We start from the raw sequence: 22,035 nt of genomic DNA, 5'->3' as shown, positions 1-22,035 counted from the left end.
GAACTAAACTAAACTAAACTAAACTAAAGTTGACAAAAAGCTAATTGAGCTGATCATTTTCAATATCTAACCACATAACTTTTCTCATCTCTACCTTCACTATATTTCTCTGGTTCAAAGGGGAGCTTTCTACATCCTAGGGTGCATTTGTACAGATTTTGGTCGGAAAACGTGAGCAATGGATCTTCTCCTGCAACATGTCTACTAATGACCATTATAGAGTAGCACAGGTTTATGATCAGGTTGTAGAAACAGGCATCTGTAGATGCTGGTTTACAAAAAAAGACCCGGTCTGAAGACGAATCCTGAACGATAACATTACTTATCCATGTTCTCCAGGTTTTGCTGCCTGACCCGCTGAGTTCCAACAGCACTTTGTGTCTTTTTATATTGCCAGGTTACTTCCTTGTTTAACTTCATTAGATGCATTAACTGGAATGACTAGGGGTTGTGGTTGGTGGGGAAGTTTAAGAAAGGAATAGGAACTCGCATGCTTTTGGCCAACTAAGATGATGTACCGCTAAAGCAAACTTTTTACAAACTCTTCAATTTGAGGAGAGGAGAGGACTGGAGGAGACTCACTGTGATGGATGTTTCTTTGATGGATGGTTCTTTTTTTGTGTGTTTTTGGGGTTGTGTAATTTTAATGCCTATTTAATGCTTTTATTGTTGGACTGTGGGTGACTGAATTTCGTCCAATATTGGATGACAAATAAAGCTATCTTGAATCTTGAATCTTGAATCTTGAGAAATGTGGAGGGAATATCCAGTTGCTTTGCATTAGTGATATAGACATTAGTTCTGTGCTGTTTTTGTTGCTGACAAAATAACCCTGGCTGGTAACATTTTCTCACCTGAAATTGAAAAGAAAAGTTTATTTTGTGGGCCTCGATTTAATAACTTCCTAATGAGATTATCAATTAGCACACAAATTATAATAGGCACCAAGAAATAATTATTGTTTATAAATTAGCAATTTATTTTTTGAAACAGTACATTTTAAGAAAATTCGTATGTAAAGGACCTGCAGATATTACTAATTCTAGCAGACAAGAGGATTCCCCAATGTATTTTTACTTGTGTAGGAAAGAACTGCAGATGCTGGTTTAAATTGAAGATAGACACAAAATGCTGAAGTAAATCAGCAGGAACAGGCAGCATCTCTAGCGAGAAGGAATGGGTAACGGTCGAAACGTCACCCATTCCTTCTATCCAGAGATGCTGCCTGTCCTGCTGAGTTACTCCAGCATTTTGTTTCTATCTTTGAGTATTTTTACTTGTTGTGAACTGATAGTGCGTTATCTGACATGTTCAACTTATCCTGAGTCCCTGCAAAAAGTATAAAATTTCTGATAGTTTTTGTGCAAGCAAAAACTAACCAGTCCAGAAAAAGGTTAGTCATACCAAATACAGGCATACTTTACAATAATTACATTGCTATTGTATCATCAGGGTGATAAATGGTAGACTAAAACAATTGTGATTCTTATATTCTGTTGGCTGGGAACTGATACTGGACACGAGTATACAAATAATATCCGTTTTAAAACAGCTTTTTTTCTCAAACAAAGCACTAACTACTGGAGGATCACAGCGGATCAGGCAGCAACTGAGGAGGTAATGTACTGAGAAGACCAATTTGGCACAGCAGCGGGTTGTTGGCCCCCAACAAACAACTGCCGCTGCCGCTGCCGCTGCTGCTTCTTCTTTCTGTTCACAAACTTAAAATGTAGTGGCCAGTTGGAGTCACAAGAGACTGTGGTGGTAATTTAGAGAGAAAAAAACATATTATTGTAGGAATTCAGCATCAGTGGCACCTCATCAGGACTGATTGGCTAGTTTTTTTTGCGCTACATGTGTTCTTTGCAGAAATTATGTATTTGCATTCTTGGGCACCCGTTCATCTATACGTTTGTAACATTGGGCAGTTTTTCAAAATTATTTCTGTTGCGATTTCTGTTGGGATTAAGCAATGTGCTGAGATTTGGTTTGTTTAAAAAAGTACTGATGCAAACTGATGAAAATGCTCCCTTGAGATTTCCACCCGATAATTGGCAATACCAAGGCCACACTTTGGGAGGTTTTGGTGCTATTAGATTAAACCTTTATAACAATACTTTTGAATTTTGAATAACTGAAAAGGTTTTTTAAAGAATACCGCTCTTATAAGATTACACTTAGAATTGTTTATACTAAAAACCTTTTCAGTTATTCAAAGTTCAATAGTTCGTAAAAAATACAATTTAAATATATTTTAAAAATCAAAATTAAACGCAATCCAAATGTTAACTTTTAGTATAAACTAGACCAAGTGGACCCCATTGGGCCCACAACTCATTGGGTTGCCATTGTGATGTGGGGAAAAAATCGTAATTTATTCTTTAAAATAAGTGGATGTAAAAAAATAAAGAAATCTCAATGATTATTTGAGATCATTTTCTTTAAAATTGTGTTTTTTTCTGCATTGGTCTAGCACCCTCCCCTCCCCTCCCTCACTCTATCCCCTCAACCCCTCTTCTTCCCCACCCACTCCCCCCCTTCCCGTCCCACACCCCAGTCACCCACTCCATTCCCCCTTATCTCCCCCCTCCATTCTTAGGGGCTCTCTGGCGGCGCCGCCATTCCCGCCCGTTGGGGTTCCATTATGACGTCGAACATGGAGGTATTACTGCGCATGGGCGGCTGACGGGCACAGCAAGTGGAAAAGGGATTTATTAAAGTTTAAAATGTGAATAACAAAATATAACTATTTGAACGTTAATAGGATTTCTTGATGCAGGAATTTTCAACATCAGCATCATTTCCCCTTTTCACAACAGGAAGGAGTTGGCGAAAATCGCCAAAACAAAAGATAAGAATGCTACCAAAAGGCTCATCGTTCATTTTGCATAGATCTCAAAGAGTTCTGTCCACCGCTTCAAAGCTCTCCCTCCTAATCATCGGGCACTCATCCCAAACAATCAGTCTCACACTCCTGATCAAATGAACCATGTTGGAGTTCTTCTCAATGTTGCACATTGTATTATCGGTCACTTTGATGGGTATGTTGAATCGAGAATGTGCAGTTCTTCCACCAGGCATCATTGTAGCTGCTATACCAGAGGATGCTACAGCAAAAGCAACATCAACTTGACCTCGAACTTTGGAGAGGATCAAATTGGTGAGAATTGTTTTGCCCATTCCTGCTGGTGTATCAATGAAAAACATTGAAGGAACATTCCTTTCCAAGCAGCTGCACACATGGTCATACACTGCTCTGCTCAGCATTCAGCAGAGGCTCCTTCTCTTCAACAAATTACTGTTGTTCAGGACTATTGTACTGCAGTTCACTCAGCAATTCTGGATTGTCACCATCAAGGTTCATCCTTCCATGTCTTGGTAGTGGCACATGAAAGTATCCCAGTGTCTTGTTGTAATTCACAAGCTTGTCTTGAATATACAACAGAGCCTGATCATGATACCTCTCATCAATCATGATATTTGGATCATCGATTGTTCTCCGTTCTCTTTGAAGGTAATCTTCAGACATTGAATTCTTGAAGCGATTCCATAATTGTCGAGAAGAGTTGATCTCAGCAATCGTCAGCAAAACAAACAAATCTCTTATTGCTTCGGGAAGTCTTGTCCGCTCAGCATCTTCCATCTTCTGTTGCCAATGGTCGTCAGTTTGCAACAAACCTCTTTCTATGCAGACGTCTTTGAAGGAAGGAAGAATATGTCCGGCATGCATCCTTGATGAATTGAAGTATACTAGCCCTTTTACGTGATGGAGAAGCAGTCTCAAGTAGTAGAGGTCACATCTTGGAGAAACAGTATACAATCGTCCCAGAACGTTGGCTTCAAAAATACCTGGAAGATCTTCTACTATCTTCCCAAACTTCCTTCTTTGCCATTTCTTATTGTTCCATGTGTAAAATCGGGGTACATCAGCGTAGTATAGTGTTCTTGCAAATTGATCTCGAGAACACAATTCCATGAATTCAGTTAAAGTTGTTCTCGTGATATCTTCATTTCTCACCAGCCGACCAGCATCGACTCTGATAATGACTTGTTGTTCTTGTGGTAGATGTACCTGGAGTCGAATGACAGCGGGGCGTCTCCCATCAGTTGGAAATCCAAGAATTATAATCCCACTGCTTCCAACGGACCAATGTATCTGCCAGTAAAGTACTGTGCAATTTTGTCATCCCTGTTAACTCCAAAAACTGCTTGATCACTCCCCTTCAAGGTGTACTTGAACACGTATTTCACCGACTTTACAGAGGAGCATATCTCAACATTGATGTGACATTTGAACAACTTCAAGAATTGAGCATTACAGCACACCACCCATTCAGAAGTAATAGGTTGATCCCGGCGTCCTTCTTGATGTTCCTGAAATCCTCCCATATCCGGAGATCGTCTCCTGTACAGAGGATGTGACTCATCTCCACACCTTGTGCTTTCGATAAACGGCTTCAGGATTCTCTTTCTGCATCTTCCATTCTTCCAACGTGGAGAGGTGTGGTCACAGTATGGTTCATGAACAGACCTCCCAACATTTGTTTTTACAAATTCATAATTTTGATGCCCACAATTCAGAATTTTACATCAATTTCATAATATGGCACGTAATGCAACTTTTCAGCAAAAAAATGTATGCATGCCAAATGCGCATACGCGTTGCGCTACATTCATGTGTGAAAAACCACTATTATTTCCAACAGTCTGTAGTTCTTGGACTACATGTACAATGTCAGACCTATCATGAGTATATTCTGGTATTTATAGAAAGGTTATTGAACAGAAATACTTTTTACAACAAAGAAAAAATTGTTTTGTTTTGTTTTTTCTATTTTGTTTTTTCCGTACACATCCCAATTTTCTTGATATTGAATAAAAGAACAATTATAAAATGTATGACTCGTAAAAATCCTTCTATTGTTGCTCTGCTCATCTCACCGATTGATCAATCTCATTTTACAGCCTTAGATTAAACCTTTTTCACCATTGAATGCACAAGCAATGTTCATGTCACCCGGAAACAATTGAACCACATCTCCCATATTCACATCCAAATAGTCTTTCATTTCACAATTCTATTTTAGCAAGTTTATCAAGCTACCTTATCTCAAGTGAATTAAGATTTTAAAATTAAATGTTAGTCTCTGTTTAAATCAAAACTACACTATAAAATCCTGAAATGTACTTAGTTTCCATTTGACCTTCTAGTTGTAAACATATATCCGTACAAAAGACTTGGGCAAGAAGACATCAATATTTAAATCTGTCCTCATGCATAAACTGTTGCAGTTCGATTATACTTGCAGTTAATGAAAATATATTTCATGGTTAGAATTCAAGATCAATTGTATTACGATACACTAATAACAGGGCGAATAAATTGCTTTCATCTTAAGCCCTAAAATGTCACCAAATATATTTATTGACACCTACAATAATCTCTTTCAATGTGTTTTTGAAGGTGCCACAAGAGCTCAATTTCCCTGTGATACTATCAGGACTCCCGCCTATTAGTTCTAAATTAGCTGATGACACCACCATCGTTGGACGAGTAATGGACTGTGCGCTCAGTCCCCTGCCTTAGTCTTTCAATACCCATTACAGTGTTGCCAGGCACAGCTTCCAATGCCATCTCCAACGATACCACTGTTCTTGAGCCAAGAATGTGCAACGATGAGTCAGAGTTCATGAGGGGGATTGACAATCTAGTAGAGTAGTGGCAGAAAAATATTTTTTCCTTTCAACATTAGTAAGAGCAAGGAGCTGATTGTTGACTTCAAGAAGGGAAAGCTGAGGGGCCACGCACCTGTCTTCATTGGAGGGATGATGGTGGAGAAAGTCAATAGTATCAGGTTACGGAGTCTATACATCTCTGATGATCTGTCCTGAGCTCAGTACTGTGACGCAATCACAAAGGAAGCTTACCCACGCCTCTACTTCCCCAGAGGTTTGAGGAGATTCAGCGCATTACTGAATAGCCTGTTAAACTTCTGCAGCTGGAGAAACTGCTGATTGGTTGCCTCACAACCTTGCTTAGTAATTCAAATGCTCAAGAATGTAGAAAGTAGTTGACATTACACAGTCCATCATGGATACTGATCTTAAACACAAAATACTGGAGTAACTCAGAGTGTCAGGCAACATCTCTGGAGAAAAGGAATAGGTGACGTTTTGAGTCGGAACCTTTCTTCAGACTCCAGTCTGAAGAAGGTTTCTGACTTGAAACGTCACCTATTCCGTTGAGTTACTCCAATATTTTGTGTCTGTCTTTGGCATGTGGGATGAAACCGGAGCACCTGCAATTCCTTCCTACACACATGGATACTGATCTCTCCACCACCAAAGGCTTTGACAGGTAGTGCTGCCTCTAGAAGGCAGCTAATATCATCAAAGACCCACACGATCATAGCCATGCTCTTTTTCCAGTGCTACCAACAGGAAGAAATTACAGGAGCCTGAGAATTGTTACCTTCTGGTTCAAGAACAACTTCTTCACATCAATCATTAGTTTCTTGAACCATCCTGCACAATCCTACCAACAACCATATCTCAACACCAAACCATTATGAACTTTGCACTACTATTGTTGTTCTACATACTTTGGTCTCACAATTTGGCTTTCTTGAAATAACTGCTAATTTATAGCATATTTCTTATTGTTGTGGTGTCTGAGAAGCTGCAGCATGTAGGAATTTCACTGTTCCTGATCATATCCAGCGCATACTAGAAATAAACGCTCTTGACGCGTCACAGTGGCGCAGCGGTATAGTTGCTGCCTTACAGCGAATGCAGCGCTGGAGACCCGGGTTCAATCCCGACTACGGGTGCTGTCTGTACGGAGTTTGTACGTTCTCCCCGTGACCTGCGTGGGTTTTCTCCAAGACCTTCGGTTTCCTCCCACATTCCAAAGACGTACAGATTGTAGGTTAATTGGCTCGGTAAATGTAAAAATTGTCCTGAGTGGTTGTAGGATAGTGTTAATGTGCGGGGATCGCTGGTCGGCGTGGACCCGGTGGGCCGAAGGGCCTGTTTCCGTGCTGTATCTCTAAACTAAACTAAACTGAACTCTCAAATTTTTCCTTTCTTGGGATTAGGGGTAGATACGCGTTTTCAGTAAAGTGTGGTGTAATTTGTCACCAAGGGAAGGCCCTGCAAGAGTAGAGGAAAGGAAACTGGTGTAAGATAATAGATCCATCAGAACAATTGGAACTTACGGTCCTGAATAGAACTTTGGGCCCTGATCCTGGTTACAGTTATGAATCTGTCTAATTTTATCCCTTGCTTTCAAAAGTGCTGCACTTATTTCCATGATGGTTGCCATCAGCTGTTTCAAAGACTAAATATAGATGTAGGTCTATATGGGAAGATTTCCTCAATGTAACCTTAAGCATTAAACTTGTTTGCCAGGCAAAATAACCTTTTAACAAGCTGCATTGAAAGAAAATCTTCCCCCTTAATGAGAAAGTTTATTATGAATGTGCATAGCAACAAAGATCTTTGAGGCCTATCAAGCGTATCCCAAGCAGACTCTTGCCCGACATGTTTCATTTTGTGGTTAATGTTAAAATTTTACTGCCTTCTTCACAGCAGCTCTGTACTTAAACTTGTTTGCACAGGGCTCCTCTATCCTTGACCGCAGAATGACAAAGTGCTGGTTCAGATCAGCACAATAAACAGTACAATATCAAAATGCTACCTGCAGTAAAACCTTGAGTTAACGTACAGCACTGCTCAGAGTCCATCTATAAACTTTACTTTTATAACCAAGCAATGCAACCATAATGAGCCATTGTGCAATTTGTGAGTGTGGAATCATGTGTTCACTGATCACGCCATTGAATAAAAATGTTCACTAAAACCAAAAATTGATCTTTGTGTTTTCACTAACAGCTGGAGAAATCATTTGGTTTTACTCGTGTGAAGAGGGAAACAGTTGGTGAGGAACACTCATCACTGGTGGGATAATCCCGATTCCCATCTCTTCAAAGTACTGATGGAAATGCAGTGATCTCCACAACAAGTGGTCAAAATGAAAGATTAATTCAACATATCCAGCTGTTACCTCTCACTACATATTACCCGTTTGAATTGCAATGGATGATATTGCGGCAATCGCAAGTACTTTTACAAGTTAATATTTGCTAATCTCCCCAATCCGATTCTGACAGAGGGTTCTTTGACCTGAAACAATGATTTTGCATCTTTTTCCACTGATGCTGTCTGACCTGCCGAGTGTTTCTGTCATTTTCTATTTTTCTCTCCAATCCCACTGCTCTGTAGGACCGCAAACAATCTCCTTGTTCACACACTTTGTCCCCAGGAACATTTGAATTATTATACATGAAATTTCAGTTCATGAAGGAAAACAGTGAACAATTTCAGCAACAATGTGGCCATCTGGTGGAATAAATACACTTCAACCAAAGGTGTGCAAAAACAGATGAGAAGGCTAGCCTTTCAATTGGCCGACTCAGTGGTAAATGCAGGAAAATAATTGCAGCAGAAACATTGAGACAGTCCTAAAGATGATATTCTATGGATTTAATTTTACCAAAATGAATGCAATCAACAAATTTATTCTTTGTCTTCATGAAGACTCTCCATTCTAACTGGTTAATTCTGAAGTAAATGTCCTGGGTTCATTGTTCGATGAAGCCACGCTGACCCTTGCCAAAGTTGACCGCTTGCGGTAGCCGGTATCGTGAGAGGAAGGCTGCTAGGATATGTTGTCATCTCGGCAGTTGTTGGAAGAAACATTGACCTTCCATCTCCTTTAAATAACAACCAGTTCCATCCCGGCATGCAGCAGGTATGGCACATTCCACTGGTAAAAAATAAAAATAAATACATTTAGAATCTTTTTGAATGATACACATCAATCCAGTTCTTCGTTGTTTTAATTATTATTTTATTGAAGTTTGTAATAAAGTTCAATTGGAATAATCTTCAATCTCAAATATAAAATAGAAAAACTACTCCCAGGAATTTTATCGATTTGCATATAAATAGAAAGTGAATAACAATAAGGAGATTGAAATATTTTCAACTTTATCTCCCCTTTTGTTAGCTATGTGATGCATTAAAGATGAGATCGATTTCATTTGATAAGAGGTAATAATGATATGGTGGCATTAAATTTGGATTTAACAATTGCAGGTTCAAAGTGTAATCCTGCTGTTAATTTCACAACTGTCCATAGAAATGGGCTTGGGGCTTTTGAATATCTCTGAAAATAATATTTACACTACATTTTCCTCCATGTTTTAGCAATGCAACATTCATTTATTCACTGCAAAGAATCTCAAGTGGTTTAGTAGTATACGATGCAAAAATTTGAATGTATGTTACAAATCTAAAAGTGAACGTGGAAAGCTCAAGAGAAAAAAAATCCAGTTTCTTGTAATCCAGCATGAGATATTATATTATATTATATTATATTACATTATATTACATTACTGCAAAGAAAGTCTACACTTTATATTTACATCAACATCAATAAAACTAAAAATTATATATTTATAGATTAAAAATTATTGTTAGGTTAAAATATGATGTTGAAACCTAGAAGGAGAATTAATCACACACTAAAAATCTTACATAAAATTCCAACATAGAGAAAAGTTCCTCCAACCTGATTCAGTGGCATGGTCATGAGTTTCAATTGCAATAATACGGACCATGCTTGTGTCTCGAAACTTCCAACTAGATTCCACTCCGGTGTAAGACTGGAACATTAATGCAGCAGTTATATATTTTTTAAATCCATTAAGAAACCAGATATAATTTGATAGAGACAGATATTTTGCTGGAATTTTGTTTGTTATAATTTTCTGCTGTTACAAGTTTTGGAGCCTATAAAGAGGTAGATTGAAGGTGATTTAAATTCAGAGTGCAGTCATCTAACAACAACCCCTTGTAGCAGATCTGTATTGCTATTAGTGACATAGAGCACATTGCTCTCATATTTATAAAGGTTCAACTAGAACAGGTTAATACTCATGAACGATAAGCATTGATCAGTTAGGCAGGTAGAGAGGCTACACGTCCATGTAGACACGAGGAACTGAAGGTAGTGGTTTATCAAAAACGATACATGTGTTGGAGTAAATCGGTGGGTCAGGAAGCATCTCTGGAGAACATAGTTACCGGATATTTCAGGGCGGGACCCATCATTAGACCAAATGCCTATCATGTTTGCACTGAAATTTCACATGAGCCATCCAATCTAACCATTTTTCCTGTATATTCTTAGAATAGGATAAGAGTTATATTGGAAGGGAGTTGTTAAATGTTATTACTCTAGTGAATAGATATTGGAATGGAGTCTGAGAGGAAACATTTTGAAGCGGAAGGTGCTGCTGAAGAGCTGTGCTCCCTCCTTGCATCTCCTTCAGTGGCACAAGGTATGTATCATGGAACTCCTTATTCAGCAACATTACGAGTGTAACTTCATCAGAAGGGCTTCAGCACTCCTCACCACCTCTGTAGGGGCATATTGGGATTGTACAATAAATGCTGGCTTTGCCAGTGACATCCAGGTTCCAAAAGCGCACGGGAACTAATAATAATAATAATAATAATAATAATAATAATAATGCATTACATTTGTATAGCGCTTTTCTAGAAACTCAAAGACGCTTTACATATTAGATAAAACATAAAAATAAATAAAAATAAATAAATAAACGAACAGAAAAGGAAGAATAAGGTGGAGCGACGGTCAATGATTGAAGGCGGTGTTGAACAAGTGGGACTTCAGTGATGTTTTGAATGTGGTGAGTGAGGAGGAGTCTCTGACGGTTTGGGGTAGTGAGTTCCAGAGGGTGGGAGCAGCGATGGAGAAAGCTCTCTAAGCCGCTGTGTTGAATGTTCAGAGGTAGTTGAGGCCAGTATTTTTAAAAACTCTGTGCAGGGATCTCAGAGCAAATAAAGCAAGTGATTTTCAAAAATACAGCTGATCAATCTAGCATGTCGCCAGACTGCTGACCAACAATTAGGAAAACAAAACCTAAAAATTTAGTTTGTCAACTGCACAAAAGCCAAGTCGCACAAGGTAAACATAGCATTAAATTGCATGAACATTGGTCCAATAAATGTTTCCCACTGATGTTAGCTATTCTACACTCTACATTGGTACAGGAACAAAGAATTCTCTGTCCTATAAAAATTATATGGCGCAAATAGGCACCTGGAAGTGATTAGTGAAAAGGTGTCACTGAGAAAGTCAAAGATGAGAGCAAAGCTCAAGCAGTTTATAACTGCTCACAAAATAAAATTACAGACTCTTAAAAGATCCTACAGTTTTATTATAGTCTTTCTTTTCTCCATTACAGACTTTGGTGTGGATCGAATGGTTTCATACAGCTTTCAGTTCCCTTTGCCTATGGCTGTATCATGGAGAATATCAAGGGTCGGCTGCTTTGACAGAATTCAAGGGATAAAGTTTAGTCCAGAAATGTTATCACTTCACACAATGTTAATGGATGTTATGGGGTCAGAATCCTCTCGTAAAACTGACTGCAAGTTCGCAATTTCTTTCTCGGGGCATAATGTACCAATGGACAAAGAAAGCAACAGGTGAGAAGCAGCATCCAGTGGCTCACAACACACCGAAGAAAGGTCTCAACCCAAAACGTCACCCCTTCCTTCACTCCAGAGATGCTGCCTGTCCCGCTGAGTTACCCCAGCATTTTGTATCTACCTTCGCTCACAACACAAACCTGGATATAACATTGAAGTCCAATTTAAGATAGTTCAAAGGTCTTCAAAGAGGTAGGTGGGAGGTCAGGACCACACACTAACTGGACTTCATTGGACTTCAATGTTCTATCTCCAATGAGTGCTGTACCCTTTATCCTTCATCTGCACTCTGGGGATGCTTTGATTGTATTCATATATAGACTGGATAGCATGCAAACAAAAGCTTTACACTATACCTCAGTATACATAACAATAATAAACTAGACTAAACTAATGCTTGCAGCATCTCATAGTCTGTTTCTCCTTTCATATTTTCTGCCTGACCTTCTGTGTTTTTCCAGCATGTTCTGTTATTACCACTTGTGATCGCAACTGGACTCTAGGAAACATTAGAGAAGTCAAGACAACTCGCTCTGCTTTACTACCCGTGCATTGAAATCACTGATCACCACTTGGTTTTTTGTTTAGAGATACAGCGCAGAAACATGCCCTTCGGCCCACCGAATCTGCACCGACCAGTGATTCCCGCACATTAACACTATCCCACACACACTAGGGACAATTTACACAAGCCAATTAACCTACATACCTGTACATCTTTGGAGTGTGGGAGGAAACCAAAGATCTCAGAGAAAACCCACGTGGTCACGGGGAGAACATACAAACTCCATATAGACAGTACCCGCGGTCGGGATCGAACCCCGGTCTCCGGCGCTATAAGGCAGCAACTCTACCGGTGCGCCACCATGCCGTTATTTACTCCATGTAGCTGTGTGAAAAGTCAATGATGCTAGAAAATCAAGCTAATCTCTGTCATCAACAGTTCATCTTGTTGCTTATTTATAATTTATCAGTATGGTTGCATCCACGCTGTTCTTTTTCACATGCTATTAAGATATCTAAGGCAACCAAATAATTTGGGACGGATTTCATACAATGTACAAAATGTTCCTGATGAATGACTACTGACAAAGTATGGGAGTGCAGATCAAGTTAGGGGCTGAAAGGAAAGAGATATCCATTCTGAAGAAGGGTCTCGACCCGAAACGTCACCCATTCCTTCTCTCCAGAGATGCTGCCTGAGTTACTCCAGCTTTTTGTATCTTACACATTTGGATAGATGGGTAACGATGGATTAATATGCTTCAGTGTGATACAAAAATGGAGATGGAGGGTTAAAATTAAGGTGGATTGTAACAAGCATAATGTTAATGAAAACAGCTCTGTCACATATTTAGTGGCTGACTAATAGCATGTGCTACAAAATCTCCTGGGTTCTGCCCAAAAGCTTGTTGCAAGGATTCTTGCACTAAACTTATTGTTTTCACTGAGAAGATATTGACATCAATGCCAATTGAATTATGCAGGTAACATTCGTTCTACGTGACAGTGAAAATTGTGGTAGCAAAATCAGAGTCTGAAGAAGGGCCTCGGCCCGAAACGTCACCCATCCTTTTTCTCCAGAGATGTGCCTGAGTTATTCCAGCACTTTTTGTCTATCCTCGGTAGCAAAATGCAAGCTTTTTTTTTTGTTTTTTTAGTTCCATTAAGAATAAAGTTACTTTGTGAGCACCACAAGCAGTTAGCTAAGAAGCTTAGTATCATTCACTAAGCAGTATATTAGAAGAAATTTGGGCTCCTAATTGATTGCGCTATATTAGGAAGAAGATATGTTAGAGTTGCTTAAATTGGAATAGCTCTTCAGCCATTTTATCAGTTAGAAAATAAATATTGTCTATTTTTACAGAAGTCACATTACTCGGTTAACTAAATGCAACATATTAGCCTTGCAATGCATGAATTGCAGTGGTTCTTTAATGCAACATGTTAAAAATACAATTCAGTTAGCATAGATAGGCAGGAGCTGCACAAATATATTTTCAAAACGACTCCCAAAAAGCTGGAGTAACTCATCGGGTCAGGCAGCATCTCAGGAGAGAAGGAATGGGTGAAGATTTGGGTTGAGACCCTTCTTCAAACTAGCATCGCATCAAATTGTTAGTCACAACATATTACTTCATTGTTGAACATACTGCAGTAAGTAGATTTATTTTCCTGGATTCCATCAAAAATTCTGTTTCGTATCATATAAATTGTATCTACAAGTTCGGAGGAGCAGAGGTACAGATGAAAGGTGTTGATTTAGGTGTGGTTGTGGAAGGACATTACTGGACCTACAACCTCATGCTGGAAAAGCTAAATATTGTCAATCAGTATAAGTATAAATTCACAGATATTTATCTAATTACTTCATTGGCACGGAGGGATCATATCAGTGGTTTGAGCTTGTTTGCTGATTAGAAGCGCAGATGGAACAATGAAAAAAACTTGGCTTAATGAATGCATTGTAATATAAAGCAGTTTCAGTGAGGATTAATTACAGCCCATCAGATCAATTACAGTCCACTGTGCGCTGCAAAGAGAAAGCAGTGAAGATTCAACACATCACAGAAAAAAAGGTAAAGTTAACTCTGATGTGCTCTGTGTCATATCCCTGATCTAGTTTGAAGTACAGTCCTGGACTCATTCTCTCCCTGAATGTAAAATTCATAATAGGATCAATATTGCACAGAGGTATCTTCAGTATGAACTTGTTTATTAAGCTATCTTGTTAAACAATGCCAGGTCTATTGCAACCTGCCCTCTGCTTGATACTAGTACAGTATGTCCTGTTCCAAGTGACTATCCCAAAAATCCTCCATGAACTCATCATCTAGGCTTCCTTTGCTGATTTTTCCCCATCTGTATTTTCCAGTGTTTATCTAGATTAAAATTCCCCAGGATTATTGCCATACCTTTTTTTGCAAGCTGCCATTATTTCTTATTTTGTACTCTGTTCTAATGTGTAGTTATTTTTAAGGGGAGGCCTGTACATCAATCCCACAAGTGATCTATTCCCTTTATTATTTCTTATTCCCAGGGTAGAAATGTCAAAGACCAGAGGGCATAGCATTAAGAAAGGAGGGGCAAAGTTTAAAGGACATCTGCAGGCAAGTTTTTAGCCCACGAGGTGGTTGGTGCGTGGAATGCATTGCCAGAGAGGTGTGGAGATAGATACTACAGTGGTGTTTAAGAGGCTTTGGGTAGGCACATGGAAGAATTGCTGCCTTCTAGCGCCAGCGATCCGGGTTCAATTCTGACCTCAGGTAATGTTTGTACGGAGTTTGTATGTTCTACCTGTGACCACGTGGGATTTCTCCGGGTGCTCCGGTTTCCAACCACATTCTAAAGACGAGCAGGTTTGTAGGCTAATTCGCCTCTGTAAATTGTCCTTAGTGTGTAGAAAATAACTAGTGCACGTGTGATCATTGGTCGACGCTGACTCATTGGGCTACAGGGGCTGTTTCCACACTGTATCTCTCAGCTAAACTAAACTAAAGTAAACTTAATCTTCCACAGAGTATTAGATTCACATAAAACAGGTACTTATTGGCAGAATAAAGTGCTTATTGAAAATCTCCTTGTGAAAACGTATGCTTTATAACATCGTTCCATTACATTTGTACAATGATAAAGTAAGTAAGACAAAACAATGTTGGACTGTAGAAAAACTATATGTATGTAATTGGACGTATTAACCCAGACTAGGGTTAATACCATGCGTATAAAGATATTTGTGTGTATGAAACTGCAGACAATCGATGCTGCATTTCAATTCAGCAAGCCTGCACAATAAATATTTGCCACCGCCTTGGGCATGTCTCATCTTGTTTAGATTACAGTTTACCACAAATATAGGGTCAGTTTTCCATTCATTAATTGAAGAAGTAAAAATGTACAACAATGTTTGTTTTAGAAACATAGAAACATAGAAAATAGCTGCAGGAGGAGACCATTTGGCCCTTCGAGCCAGCACCGCCATTCATGTGATCATGGCTGATCATCCACAATCAGTAACCTGTGCCTGCCTTCTCCCCATATCCCTTAATTCCACTAGCCCCTAGAGCTCTATCTAACTCTCTTTTAAATTCATCCAGTGAATTAGCCTCAACTGCCTTCTGTGGCAGAGAAGTCAACTCTCTGGGTGATAGCGTTTTTTCTCATCTCAGTTTTAAATGGCCTCCCCTTTATTCTTAGATTGTGGCCCCTGGTTCTGGACTCCCCCAACATTGGAAACATTTTTCCTGCATCTACCTTGCCCAGTCCTTTTATAATTTTAGATGTTTCTATAAGATCCTCTCTCATCCTTCTAAATTCCAGTGAATACAAGCCCAGTCTTTCCAATCTTTCCTCATATGACAGTCCCGCCACCCCGGGGATTAACCTCGTGAACCTATGCTGCACTGTCTCAATAGCAAGGATGTCCTTCCTCAAATTAGGAGACCAAAACTGCACACAATATTCCAGATGTGGTCTCACCAGGGCCCTGTACAACTGCAGAAGGACATCTTTACTCCTACACTCAAATCCTCTTATAATGAAGGCTTTCTTCACTGCCTGCTGTACCTGCATGTTTACTTTCAGTGACTGGTGTACAAGGACACCCAGGTCCCGTTGAACTTCCCTTTTTCCTAATCAGACATCATGGAGATAATAATCTGCCTCCTTGTTCTTGCCACAATAAATACGAGTTACTACCTTTTGTTGGTAACTAATTAATAGATCAAAATCCAAGTAACCAGTTCAACTCGTTTTGCAGTCCATGTCACACCCTTAGCAAATCGTTTGAGAATAAAGTTACTTGAACTTGTAATGTAATGTCAGTGAAAAATACAGTCAACTGTGTAGTTACATTAAGCATCCATTTTGCCAATTCAATACCACCCAGGCTTTGAAAATAATGAAACAATTGTCACCTGGAGTGAGTAGTTCTTTAAAACCCAATTAAATTAATTAAGAATATTATTTTAAGATGGGAAGCCGCATGACTTTTAAAAAAGTTTATCAATTGGAGTTGTTAAACTTAGTTTTGCGGTACAGCATGGAAACAGGCCCTTCAGCCCACCGAGTCCACGCCAACCCATTCACACTATTTCTGTCATCCCACTTTCGCATCCACCCCGCTCACAATAAACCAGTTTTCTTTACAGAGTCCAATTAACTTATGATCCCGCACGCCTTAGAATATGGAAGGAAACTGGAGCACCCTGAGGAAGCCCACATGGTCACAGGGAGAACGCGCAGACTCCACACTGACAGTACCTGAGCTCAGGATTAAACTGGTTATCTGGTGCTGGGAAGCAGCTGTGGCACTGTGCTGCCCCTGAAGTTAAAGAAAAACCTGTGTTAAAGCTCCCAATCTCAAATACTGCAGAATCTGGCTCACTGAGCATGAGTGAGATGATTTTCCACAGAGTGCGCCAGTGAAACAAAATATTGTATATAGTTCCTGTACAATGTGACCAGCCATGTAGGAAGTTGCATTTGCATTCCATGTAGAATTCCTGCAATATTTTATTAATTAGCCCATGGTTGAAAAGATCACTGTGATGCTGGAAGAAAACAACTAGCAATAATTCAATGATAATGATTCACTGAAAATGAGTGAATTGGAACAAAGTGGATATTGGCCACTTGACCTTTGAGATGAAGCTTAAAAAAGTACGCAATAAAAAAAGGCAATTTATTTCATTTCTTCTAAAACCTATGCCCAATATTGTGTCTTCCAGATCAGGAGTTTCTTTTAAGCTGCACTTAATGTGTCACCCACAAATGTGTCCAACATTAAACAGAAACCTCCTTTGTGTGCTTGAATGGATTTTTACCTGAATACTGGAGAAGCTGCAATAACAGGTGGCACAGTGCGCCAGAGACCCGGGTTCGATCCTGGTCTCTGGACCTGTCTGAGTGGATTTTTCACATTGTCCCTGAGACTTCATGGGTTTCCTTCAGGTGCTCCAGTTTCCACAAGAATCAATAGTCGAGAATGTTTTATTGTCATATGTACCAAAACGGAACAATGAAATTCTTACTTGTGGCAGCACAATAGGTTTCTAACAGTATTCAATAGATAATATAATAAGCAAACAAAAAAAGAAGTTCAATAAATAGAAAAAATACAAAATATAGAGCAAATCACAACTAAGCACAAAGTCCCTAGTGGACTTTCTCCTCGTGGACAAGGCAGTTTTGAGTTTGGAGTTTAGTTGAAGTTTGTCGTGTATCTGGACTTCTTACATGAATCTGCCTCGCCACACCTGAATGCCGGAGATCTGATCCTCAAAAGATTGTGGACCTCCTCTTTCATCCAAGGATTCCGGTTGGGGAACACTGAGATGGTTTCCATGGAAACACACTCCTCAGACATTTCCTCATGAAGTTAGTAATAACCTTAGCGCATTAACTCAGGTCTGTTGCCGAGTCCTTGAACATCGCCCAGTCTTCTGACTCCAAGCAGTCCCAGAGTCCTTCCTCTGCCTCCACTGACCAGCTGTGTGCAGTCCTCAGCAGCTGCCTGTATGCGGGAAGAAGCAGCACAGCAGAATGGTCGGATTTCACGAAATGAGGGTGAGGGGTGGAGTGATAGGCATCTCTGATTGTGGTACAGCAGTGGTCAAGGTGTTTTTCATCCTCTGGTGCTGCAGGAGATGTGGCGGTAGTAGTTTTTGGGAGAGATTTCTTCAAGCTGGCCTTGATGAAGCCCCCGGCTCTGATAGGAAAGGAGTTGGGGTATGCAGTATGGCATTTACTAGACCAGCGACTGCCTGCGGTGGGATGTAGACTGTGGTCAGGATGATGGAGGTGCATTTCCTTGGGAGCCAGCAGCGACAACACTTCACCACCAGGTGTTCCAGGTGCGGAGAGCAGGAGATGAATTAGAACTGCCACATCTGAGCACCGCAAAGAATTAACCTGAGACAGACGCCCCCGCCTCTCCCTTTCCCCAATGCCTCCATGTGGTCCATGCGATGGTTGGAGAAACCTTCGGGCTGCATGCTAGAGTCTGGGAGCTGGAGGTGAGACAGCATTCCCTCAGCTCCCTTTGATAAAGCAGCCTTGACCTTAAGTCCTCAACTTTATTCTCACAGGACTGTACATTGGCCAGTAGAATGGTAGAGGGGGGGAGGGTTTGTAGTCCCCTGAGGTGCAGTCTTGCTTGCAATCCGCCCGCCAGCCACGTTTCCACACACCACGGAGACATCCATGATGTTTCCTGGCACTGAACTCCCTTACCTGTGATCCCCCGCAAGGTCGGGGATTCCCCTGCCATCGGGGAATCCCTTACACACTCAGTCTGAAAAAGGGTCTCCACCTGAAACAACACCCATTTCTTCTCTCCAGAGATGCTGCCTGCCCCGTTGAGTTACTCCAGCATTTTGTGTCTATCCTCCCTTACCATCAGAGATCCATTGTCGTCAGGAGATCGCAATAACGCTAATCCATCTTCATGAACTAGCAGCTGTCAGTTACAACACTATTTTCTGCTATTTATTTTATCCAAGTAAGTTACACTTACTTGCATTCAAGAGAGAGCTAGATAGAGCTCTTAAGGATAGCGGAGTCAGGGGGTATGGGGAGAAGGCAGGAACGGGGTACTGATTGAGAATGATCAGCCATGATCACATTGAATGGTGGTGCTGGCTCGAAGGGCCGAATGGCCTCCTCCTGCACCTATTGTTTATTGTCTACCCTTGATCCTTTGCTGTTGTGCTGCTGGCAAAATGTCACCGTGGTACGGTGCCTATTTTTTTTCATCACTCCTCCCCGCCTCCAGTCCCAAGAGACCTGTCCCAAGAGGCAGGTTAATTGGCCTCTGTAAGAAATTGCCCCCTAGTGCATAGAGAGTGGATGAGAAAGTGGGTGGTGAATCTGGAATTCTTTGCCACAGAAGGCTGTGGTGACCTAGCCAATGGATATTTTTAAGGCAGAGACAGATTGATTCTTGATTAGTACGGATGACAGGGGTTACAAGGAGAAGGCAGGAGAATGGGGTTGAGAGGAAGAGATAGATCAGCCATGATTGTATGGCAGAGTAGACTTGATGGGCCGAATGGCCTAATTCTGCTCCGATAATTTATGAACTTATGATAACATAGAACTAATGTAAACGGGTGATCTATGATCGACTTGAACTCAATTGGATGAAGGACCTTTTCCCATGCTATATCTCTAAACTAAACAGAACTAAACAGAACTAAACAGAGTGGAAGCTGAAACTCTACTGTTAATCCTCTTTCACAAATCTGAACAGCCTCATTCTAAGATTTAATCATCTGTAGCCTGAGCAGCAAATGAAGGCCAAGCTTTCAAAAGCACTGTCAATTGATAGCAAACTTTGGCAAAACTGCTGCAATTTACCAATAGGTTTCCCTGTATGCACAGGCTCATCATCTAGGCCGGTTCTCTGTAAATGTTCTTCCTCGTGCAATTATGAATGATATTATTAAATTGAAATCTGACAACATAGTTTTATGTCTTTGGATAGTAGACCTGCGACAGTGACTAATGAGTGGGAATATAGATTTAAATACCACCTGGGAGCTAAGGTGACTAAATTCAGTGATTTGAAGGAAATTTGCTATCAGCTGGTCTATGCCCATCAACATGGCTGACTCTTCACTGCCATTAAGCTATTCAATTTAGGAGTCTGAAGAAGGGTCTCGACCCGAATCGTCACCCATTCCTTCTCTCCTGAGATGCTGCCTGACCTGCTGAGTTACTCCAGCATTTTGTGAAATAAATACCTTCAATTTAGGAGTGATTCGGTAGAAATAAGAAATTGCAATGCAGGAATCTTGATCAAAAAACACAAAGTGCTAGAGTAACTCATCGGGTCAGGCAGCATCTCTGTGAGAACATGGTTTGGCGGCGTTTCTGGTTGGACAGTTTTTCAGTCCAGCACTTTGTGTTTTTTGTAGCAGTGATTCGGGGTGGATGGCAATGGCTGCAATCTATGAATGAGTACAAATTAGCTGCTTTTAAAATAAACTTCATATTTCCATTTTTGTCATAGAGTGATAGTCATAGAGTGAAACAGCGTGGAAACAGGCCCTTCGGCCCAACTTGTCACACCGACCAACATGTCCCAGCTACACTTAGTCCCACCTGCCTGCGTTTGGTCCATATCCCTCCAAACCTACCCTATCCATGTACCTGTCTAACTGTTTCTAAAATGATGGGATAGTCCCAGTCTCAACTACCTCATCTGGCAGCTTGTTCCATACACCCACCACCCTTTGTGTGAAAAGGTTACCCCTTGGATTCCGATTCAATCTTTTCCCCTTCACCTTGAACCTGTGTCGAGGATATTGATCCTGTTGCATTTTCAGCTACTAATTGTTATCTAACCTCCTCTAATTCTGAATTACTGTGCAAGTTGAGTAGCACCATCATTAAATGTTACCACCGACTGAAAATATGAGAAAAACTTTTTGTGCAGTCATCATTTGAAGAGATGTCATTGGTTAAGGCTCCAGGCAATCTGCAAAGCTTGTTGCTTGATGTATTTCCAAAGGATTTTTGAAACATGCCATTATATGCAAGATCTAAATATTCTAAATTGTGAACCTCATGTACAAACTCTAAATTAACTGGTTTCCAATAATTGAGTCAGAACTCAACTTGGCACCACTAAATAGTTTGATGTCTTCTAACATATGTTAACTGCAATACTTTAGGTCACACAAATGTTCCAATGTCCAGTGGGGTTCATATTAATGTCATTATTGTAAAGTGCAATCTCTTCGTTAATATACCACATCCCCTGCTCATTATTATCTATGCTGGCTTCATCTCATTTATTAAAAATAATACAAAGCAAAATGGTGAATAGAAATACACAGAGGAATACAGAATATTAAGTCTTTGTATTTTTGTATTATAATTTTGGTTTTATGTTAAATAATATTTAAGTACTGAGAATCATCCCTTGCTTCACACAGAATTGCAAGCATCCACTGCACATCTGTTTCCTCTTCAATCATTTGGAGATAGGGTGAACAGTTTTGTGGATAGGGTGAGCAGTTTTAAATACTTGGGAGTCCGCATCACAGAGGATCTGACATGGGCAACGCACATTGCCGCACTGGTGGGTAAGGCAAAGCAGCGCCTTTACCACCTTAGACAGCTGAGGAAATTCAGAGTGTCTCTGAGGATCCTTCATTGCTTCTACTCTGGGGCTGTAGAGAGCATCCTGTCCGGCAACATTACAGTCTGGTTTGGGAACAGCTCTGCCCAGGACAGGATGGCCCTGCAGAGAGTAGTGCGTTCGGCAGAACGCACCATGGGAACTACACTCGTCCCCCTGCAGGACCTATACATCAGGAGGTGCAGATCCAGAGCAAGTAAGATTATGAGGGACCCCTGCCACCCCAGTAACGGACTGTTCCAGATGCTACGGTCGGGCAAACGCCCCCGCTGTCACGCTGTGAAAATGGAGAGGATGAGATGGAG

General features: G+C 40.5%; 1 protein-coding gene across 1 annotated transcript in view; it reads right to left on the bottom strand.

Moving 5' to 3' along the window:
• Positions 1 to 8,526: 8,526 nt before the first annotated feature.
• egf (epidermal growth factor) overlaps positions 8,527 to 22,035 on the bottom strand; it is a 95,152-nt gene continuing 81,643 nt past the window's right edge. Inside the window, exons 23-24 of the mRNA XM_078412433.1 lie at positions 9,635 to 9,728; positions 8,527 to 8,827 (exon numbers count right to left, since the gene is read on the bottom strand). Coding sequence (XP_078268559.1) covers positions 8,733 to 8,827; positions 9,635 to 9,728 — 189 coding nt within the window. The 3' untranslated portion in view covers positions 8,527 to 8,732. The remainder of the gene's footprint in view (positions 8,828 to 9,634; positions 9,729 to 22,035) is intronic.

This window comes from Rhinoraja longicauda, chromosome 1 (assembly GCF_053455715.1).
Source record: "Rhinoraja longicauda isolate Sanriku21f chromosome 1, sRhiLon1.1, whole genome shotgun sequence".
NCBI lineage: Eukaryota > Metazoa > Chordata > Chondrichthyes > Rajiformes > Arhynchobatidae > Rhinoraja > Rhinoraja longicauda.
Note: the sequence above shows the minus strand (reverse complement) of the source record. Positions and strands in the feature narration are given on the sequence as shown.